Genomic DNA, 8,378 nt, shown 5'->3' on the forward strand with positions numbered 1-8,378 from the left:
AACGAAGGTTACAGAGCATTTCACAGAGGGTCAATGAAATTAATACAGTTGCAGCAGTTCGATTAATGAGAGGGAACAGTGGGGGTAAATTCGTAGAAGATATAAATGATGGTTTAAAAGGTAAACGGACCTTCTGTAGGCAAGGCAAGAGAGGATGCATGAATGGATTAGTAAATATTATTAAAACATGTAATCTGGCAGACTGGTGTACAGCTGTTCAGAAGAGTTGTAAGAATCCACCCTGGGAAGAACGTGAAGTAGAGTTAGACATAGTGCCTCTCACAATGAAGAAATTATTACATGAACCAGGACAGTTAAGGGCTTTATATGGGAATAAGATTAGTAATTTGCCTAAAATAAACACATTGCATGTATATTGTGACGGTTCAGTTATGTCAAGTGGCAGGGCAGGGTGCGGGATCCTTATAAGACAGTACACAGAACAAGGGAATGATGACATCAAAATTGGACTTCGGTTGAGCAGTTTTATATCATCAACACAAGCTGAGTTACATGCAATCTTAGTAGGGTTGGAAAATGTTGTAAATGTGTATAAAGATGCATATTTTTTTGTTGATAGTAGGGCAGCTTTGGATTCTTTGAACAGTGGGAGTCCAGTCTTTGAACACATTATTGGTTCATGTAGAAAATTAGTAAATACAATAAGGAAAAATGGCCATAATGTTCAATTTGTATGGGTCCCTTCACATGCGGGGATTGGTCTTAATGAAGCAGTAAATATAATAGCAAAAAGAGCCACGGAAAAGGCCGAGATCGACATAATATGTACTAAAACCTTGAAACAATTAAGGAGCAAATTACGGAAAATACAATCAATAGAAGATAATTTCAAAAGGAATGAAATATACGAGAAAAGGGAAACAATGAAACATTACCATCATGTTCTCATGAACACAAAATTTACATATGGGAAAGATAGGAGTAGGTGGAAAGATTCAGTGTATATGAGGTTAAGATTAGGGTATAAATATTATTGGGAACTTGGAGCTGAGAGAAGTGAACAGGATAAAGAATGTAGAGTTTGTAGAACATCCAGATCCCATACCCTGCCACATTATATACTGGAATGCCCATTGCTTAATGTATATAGAAATGCCCATATAAATAATGTCCCCATGCAAATAGAGTGGATGTATAAAAATACGAAAATAGATGATATATTAAAGAAATATAGAAATTTTTCATCTAGAATATAACTATGTATGTATATAACTGATTATATGAAATATTAGGGATTTATGTGAGACCTGAGAGGGACATTCCTGGATTGGGGTGGGGATGACTTATGTCACTTCATCCCTTTGAGATGTACTAATGTTTTTTGTATCTCAATAAACGTATCAATCAATCTGTACCTAGACATGCAGACTAGATTTTTCTGATGGCTTGTGATGAGTTAGGAACGATTTAGACCTTCAATCCTATCATAAATAACTAGTTTTCTCAGTCACGTGATGTTTTAGCAACTTTAACCCTTATTTTGTAGAGTTTTGGTCCCAATTTATTTAAAAATATAATTAACATCGTGAATTTAAGCGTTTTCCTTACCCATTGATCTGCCATCTTATGAAAAAAAGTCCAAGGTTGTGCTGTTGAAGGTTTGAGTTAGGGGAATGTTGAAGTCAGGCGGACAAGGAATCGGATGCAAGGTTTACCTGTCGTTTGAGTTTTGTTTTTCGTTTCGTTCAGATACGCTGTGGGAAGGTGAGAGATAGTGTGTGCTTTATAGCTTGGGGCCTAAAATTTTTTCTTCAACTGATGATTTCTCGGAATTCTCGGAGGAGGTGTGGTAGTGATGGCCGGTCAGTGCGGCGCTTGGTCATGGCCTTCTTGGCGAGTTTTGTGACCTCTGGATGGTCCCCTGGGGCCTCCTTGATCAATTCCATCAGGACAAACCCGAAAGAATATGTATCTGAATTCTTGGTGGTCCTAAACCCACGGCAGACTTCAGGGGCCATCCAGGGGAAGTCCTCGTGTAGGCAATCAGCGCTGACTTTACAAGACTTACCGATCTCACAGGCCAGACCGAGGTCAATGAGGCTGACCTCTGGCCGGGATGAGGGCCCTTGGATCATTATGTTATCCTCCTTGATGTCATTGTGTGCTAGACCTTTCGTGTTCATCTCAAGGATTTTCTCACCAAGGAGGAGCCCCAGTTGTATAAGGTCATATTGGCAGATCAGGTTATCTTCAGAGAGAAGGTGGTTGAGTGTGAGCTTACCCCTGAAGGACTGGAGGATCGCTGGAGGTTTTGGACAGTACCCAAGTACCTTAGGAATCCCCCCAGCACCATCGAGGGCATACATCTTGGCAGCCTCATCCTTGAAGAATTTTTTGGCTGATAATGACACTGCCTTTTTCAAAACAGCTACATCATTTCCCCACTTGACAAGGTAAGCAATTGCGTGCGCTCCCTCCCCAAGAATTTCCGCTCCGTCTTGTAGGAGGTCAGTCACGTCCTCAGGGAGAAGCTCATACACCCAATCTTGGAAGTTTTCTGTTTTTCGGCAAGCCATTTTTAATTATCTGTATCGACTCAGCCTTCACCAGGACATCAAATTATTATTTGGGGGTTAGATGCGTTTTTGAGGCGCTGAAGTGATAGTTGTTGTGCAATGAAGTGAAGAGGTGCCTTATAGTATAGTGAAGAGGTGCCTCATAGTGTAGTGAAGATGTGTAGTGAAGATGTGCCTCATAGTGTAGTGAAGTAGGTGTAGTGAAGATGTGCCTGATAGTGTAGTGAAGTAGTTGTAGTGAAGATGTGCCTGATAGTGTAGTGAAGTAGTTGTAGTGAAGATGTGCCTGATAGTGTAGTGAAGTAGTTGTAGTGAAGATGTGCCTGATAGTGTAGTGAAGTAGTTGTAGTGAAGATGTGCCTGATAGTGTAGTGAAGTAGTTGTAGTGAAGATGTGCCTGATAGTGTAGTGAAGTAGTTGTAGTGAAGATGTGCCTGATAGTGTAAGTGAAGTAGTGTAGTAGTGAAGATGTGCCTGATAGTGTAGTGAAGTAGCTGTAGTGAAGATGTGCTTGATAGTGTAGTGAAGTAGTTGGAGTGAAGATGTGCCTCATAGTGTAGTGAAGATGTGTCTATTAGTGGTTTTTTTTTTTTACGGGGATTAGCCCACCCGGACACAGGTCACTGACCCACATCAGGGCCTGGGGGGCAAAAATGTAATAATAATAATAATAATAATAATAATAATAATAATAATAATAATAATAATAATAAAAAATAATAGTCATAATAATTCATAATAAATAAAATTTATGATAAAACAAACAAAATCAAATAATAAAATAATGATGATAATAATACAGTAACTGTAATAATAATAATATTAATAATAAAGAACTATAAATACAAAAATGAATAAAAAAGATCAAAAGTGAGAAACAATATATGTATGTTGTATTGTCAAAGTAAGAGAAACAACTGAGACCCTGCAATTGTGTGAAAATGAAGCAGAAAGTCAGATCATCAACCTAGGACTTGGTCACATATGGCAGCAGGGTCTACCATTAGACAACACATTATGCTGCCAATATCTTCCCAGGCGGTAGTACCTCCCTGTTTGGTAACTGCCTGCTACCTACTACCTGTAATGAAGTAGTTGTAGTGAAGATGTGCCTGATACACCTTTTCACATATCCGTCGAGACATTGTTTTATAACTATTTGACAAATTTCATAACCGAATGACACAACACATATCGAATGACAATCTAAAATAACTGTTGGTGGTCTGTCATTCTCCAATTGTTACATTCTCAAACTCTATGTAGACTGTCGGTTTATTGTTCACAGCTGTCAACTTCATAACTTACGTCAATTACTTCTGTCAGCATGAACCAACAGTTATTTTAGAGTGTCATTCGATATGTGTTCTGTCATTCGGTTATGGAACAATGTCTCGACGGATATGATGAAAAGGTGTATTTTCATTATTTCGTCATTATTTCATCCCTTATCGTCATTTATCGTGACATCGTACTATTTCGTCACTTATCGTACTATTTCGTCACTTATCGTCAGTATTTCGTCCTTTATCATCAAATATCGTTACATATCATCAATTATCGTCACTAATCGTCACTTTTCGTCACTTATCAATTATCGTCACTATTTCGTCACCACTCGTCACTTTTTCGTCACTTAGGGATACTTTTAGAAACGTATGGAAAATATCTTATCTCTTTTTGAATGATGGTGTGTGTGTGTGTGTGTGTGTGTGTGTGTGTGTGTGATAGGCAGAGAAAGAGAGTGAGAGAGAGTTCTTCTTCTTCTTCTTCTTCTTCTTCTTCTTCTTCTTCTTCGCCTCCTCCTCCTCCTCCTTAACCCCTCCTCTCTTCCCCCTCCTCCTCCTCTTCCTATCTTCTCTGGTCACCCCTCCTCCGCCTCGTCGACAAATCCGTTTTCTCTAAAAAATTAATTGAGAAACAAAGAAGAGGTTTTTTATGGGTAACTACAGTATACACCCCTACAGTACACCCCTACAGTATACACCCCTACAGTATACACCACTACAGTATACACCACTACAGTATACACCACTACAGTATACAACCCTACAGTATACACCCCTATACAGTATACACCACTACAGTATACACCACTACAGTATACACCACTACAGTATACACCCCTACAGTATACACCACTACAGTATACACCACTACAGTATACACCACTACAGTATACACCACCACAGTATACACCACTACAGTATACACCCCTACAGTATACACCACTACAGTATACACCCCTACAGTATACACCCCTACAGTATACACCACTACACTACCCCTACAGTATACTACACCACCACTACAATACACCCCTAGTATACACCACTACACCCCTACAGTATACACCCCCTACACCACTACATATACCACTACAGTATACACCACTACAGTATACACTACACTCTACACCCCACATATACACCACTACAGTATACACCCCTACAGTACAGTATACACCCTACAGTATACACCACTACAGTATACTACAATACAGTATATACCACTACAGTATACACCACTACAGTACATATGCACAGTACATGTGGTAATGACCTAGTAAATGATGTACACCCCTACAGTATACACCCTACAATTGTGGTGGTGGTAGTGGTGGTAGTAGGTAGTAGTAATGGTGGTAGTGTATTAGAGTGTAATTAATTAAGTGACAGTGGTGGTAGTAGTGGTGGTAGTAGTGGTGGTCAACAGTGGTGATAGTGAATGGTAGTAGTGGTGGTAGTAGTGGTGGTAGTGGTGTAGTAGTGTTGGTAATTGGTGGTAGTGAATAGTAGTAGTGTGATGGTGGTAGTAGTGGTGTGTGAGTGGTGGTAGTGGTGGTAGTCATCAGTGGTGGTGGTAGTGGTGGTGGTGAGGTGGTGAGAGTGGTGAAGTGAGGTGTGGTGAGAATCGAGTGAGGTGTGTGGTGGTCGAGTTGGTGGTGGTCAGTTGGTGAAGTGGTGGTGAGTGTGTGGTAGGTGGTGGTGGTGGTTGGTCGGTGGTGGTGGTGATGAAGTGGTGTTGGTGGTGGTGGTGATAGTGTGTGGTGGTAGTCGGTGGTGTGGTGGGGTAGTTGGTGGTGGTTGGTTGGTTGATTAAGTGGTGGTGGTGGTGGTGGTGGTGGTGAGGGTTGGTGGTGGTGACCAGTGGGGTGGTGGTGGTTGGTGGGGGTGGTGGTGGTAGTTGGTGGTGGTGGTTGGTGGTTGGTTGGTGGGGTGGTTGGTGGTGGTGGTTGGTGGTGGTGGTGGTGGGTGGTGGTGGGTGGTGGTGGTGGTGGTGGTGGTGGACGGTGGTGGTGTTGGTGGTGGTTGGTTGGTGTTGGTGGTTGGTGATTGATTGGGTGGTGAAAGTGGTTGATTGATTGGTTGGTGGTGGTGGTGTGGTGGTAGTGGTGGTAGGTGGTGGTGGTGGTGGTTGAGTGAAGTTGGTGGTGGGTTGATTGGTTGGTGGTGGTTGGTTGATGGTGTGGTTGGTGGTTGGTGGACTGATTGGTTGGTTGGTGGGTGGTGTGAGTAGTGGTGGTGGTGGTGGTGGTGGTGGTTGGTGGTGGTAGTGGTTGGTGGTAGTTAGTTGGTGGTGGTGGTGGTGGTCAGTTGATTGGTTGGTGGTCGGTGTTGGTGGTGGTAGTGGTTGGTGGTGGTGGTGGTGGTTGGTTTTGTTGGTGGTGAGTGGTTGGTGGTGAGGTGGTAGTGGTGGTTGGTGGTGGGGTGGTGAGAATTGGTTGGTGGTGGTGGTTGAAGTTGGTGGTTGGTGTGGTGGTGGTGGAAGGTGGTGGTAGTGGTGTGTAGTGTGGTGGTAGTGGTGGTGATGGTAGTGGTGGTGGTGGTAGTGGTGGTAGGTGGTGGTAGTGGTGGTAGTAGTGGTGGTGGTAGTGGTGGTAGTGGTGGTAGTGGTGGTAGTAGTGGTGGTAGTGGTGGTAGTAGTCGCAGGGTTGGAAAAAATCATAATTTAAAAAAAATCGATTTATTTGATTTAAATCGGATTTTTTTATTTAAATCGGATTTTTTTAATTTTTTTACTAATTGCACCAAAATATTATTTTTAAACCATAAAATATTATTTTTCAACCAAAGTTTATTCAGGATAATAAACAGAAACTTGGCATTAAGATATTTATGCAGTAGATGTACCAATGGGATGTAACACAATAATATTCTTATTTTGTAAAAGAAATAATACTGGTAAAAAGTTTATTTTGTTACATTTGTAGGATTATAGTGTATTAAGAATTACCGGTAATAACTTCAAGTCAACACAATATTCTCATTCTGTAAACAACAAATATAGTTCAAAACATTTAAATTAGCTTAGTTGAACATTGAAATGCTTATGTACTGTGACAAGCTTAGATCCCTTTTCCTGTCCTAGGCGATTTCTTACCATTGAGTACAAATCCATATGTGGAAAAAATTCTCTCGACCCCTGCTGATGATGCAACAGCTGTAAATAATTGCCTAGGAACATCCATTACATTTTCTGTCATATCATTGGCCAAATACTGCCACCAAGCAAGGGGTGAGAGAGATTTTACAGCATCTTTACCAAAATAGACCTCTTTAAATGGTGCACTTCTTCCATGGAAGGACATTAATGTTGAAAGGAAATGTGGAAGAGACTCGCACACATACTGTTGTGCAATGTCTCGCTGCTCAGGAGTCAGATGTCTGCCCTGATACCTTGGATCTATCACATTAGCTAGAAAATGGGCAGGTGTCAATGCTACTTTGATTTTTTTTTTCAAAATTATCCATATCCTTTTTATCTGTTAAATACTCCTTAATATCAGTTTTCAGTTATCCATATTTCTACAGCATCACTTAATAGGGTTATGTTCTCTCTGGACACAGTCCAATGCCACAGCAATAGGCTTAGGTCTCTCTAAATAGTCTTCTGCAGTTCTTTTTAATGCCTTATCATTAACTTTCCTTTCAATTTTCTCATCAATGTCTTCACTATTTTCTTTGCACACTTTGACAAGGGTCTCCCAGTTCTTTAAATAAGATTCAATAGAATCTGTCACTGTGTTCCATCGTGTGTCTGATGGCATTACTAGCATTGTTCCTCCTGCTCTTCTATACAAAGATCCTGGGATGTGATGATTTCTGAAGTACTTAATGACTTCAGTAGTGTGTTCCTTAATGTTCTTGATTTGCAGGTCTTGTGAAAGCAAATTTAACAGGTGTGCAGAGCAACCATATGTTATAATGGACTTATCTTGTCCGAATTCACTTCTCATTTTTGCCATATTAGCAGCATTATCTGTTACACAGCTTCTTACTGTGCATCCAAATTTGCCTTCACACTTTTTTGTAGCACATTCAGCTAATTTCAGCAGATATTCAGCTGTATGTCTTGATTCTGTGTCTATAGAGTCAACAAGATAAATACGGTTGTCCGCCGTTAAAGTTACACAAACTATAGGCTCACTATGGACATTACTCCATCCATCCATGGCCATACAAACTGTTTTCCCACTAAGGTCTTCTGAATAAATCTTCATCACTGAGTCGTAGGCTGATCCAACAGAGACCCTCCGATTTGATGTCTATTGGGTGGAACATATCCTGGTCTTAGCATTATAATCATCTTGACGTTATTAGCCTGTTGCATTGTATATACTTATCAATCATGTAGAATAAAAAGAGAAAACAGTTATTAGTAAAAAAAATCATTTTGAGTTAAATAATGATTTTTTTACTCTGATTTAAATCGATTTAAATCATTTTATTTAAAGCATAACAACCCTGGGTAGTGGTAGGGTAGTGGTGGTGGTAGTGGTGGTGGTGGTGGTAGTGGTGGTAATAGTGGTGGTGGTGGAGGTGGTGGTGGAGGTGGTGG

At 40.7% G+C, this 8,378-nt stretch overlaps 1 protein-coding gene across 1 annotated transcript; it reads right to left on the bottom strand.

The window, feature by feature from the left end:
• Positions 1 to 1,772: 1,772 nt before the first annotated feature.
• On the bottom strand, positions 1,773 to 2,537 carry LOC121854117 (probable inactive receptor kinase At1g48480). The gene has a single exon (XM_042348507.1). The coding sequence runs from the start codon at positions 2,535 to 2,537 to the stop codon at positions 1,773 to 1,775; it is 765 nt and encodes a 254-aa protein (XP_042204441.1).
• Positions 2,538 to 8,378: the final 5,841 nt, after the last annotated feature.

This window comes from Homarus americanus, unplaced genomic scaffold, assembly GCF_018991925.1.
Source record: "Homarus americanus isolate GMGI-L3 unplaced genomic scaffold, GMGI_Hamer_2.0 scaffold44191, whole genome shotgun sequence".
NCBI lineage: Eukaryota > Metazoa > Arthropoda > Malacostraca > Decapoda > Nephropidae > Homarus > Homarus americanus.

Bases quoted from the DNA above. Each gene is read 5' to 3' on its own strand.
- LOC121854117 (XM_042348507.1), bottom strand. From the start codon at position 2,537: ATGGCTTGCCGAAAAACAGAAAACTTCCAAGATTGGGTGTATGAGCTT.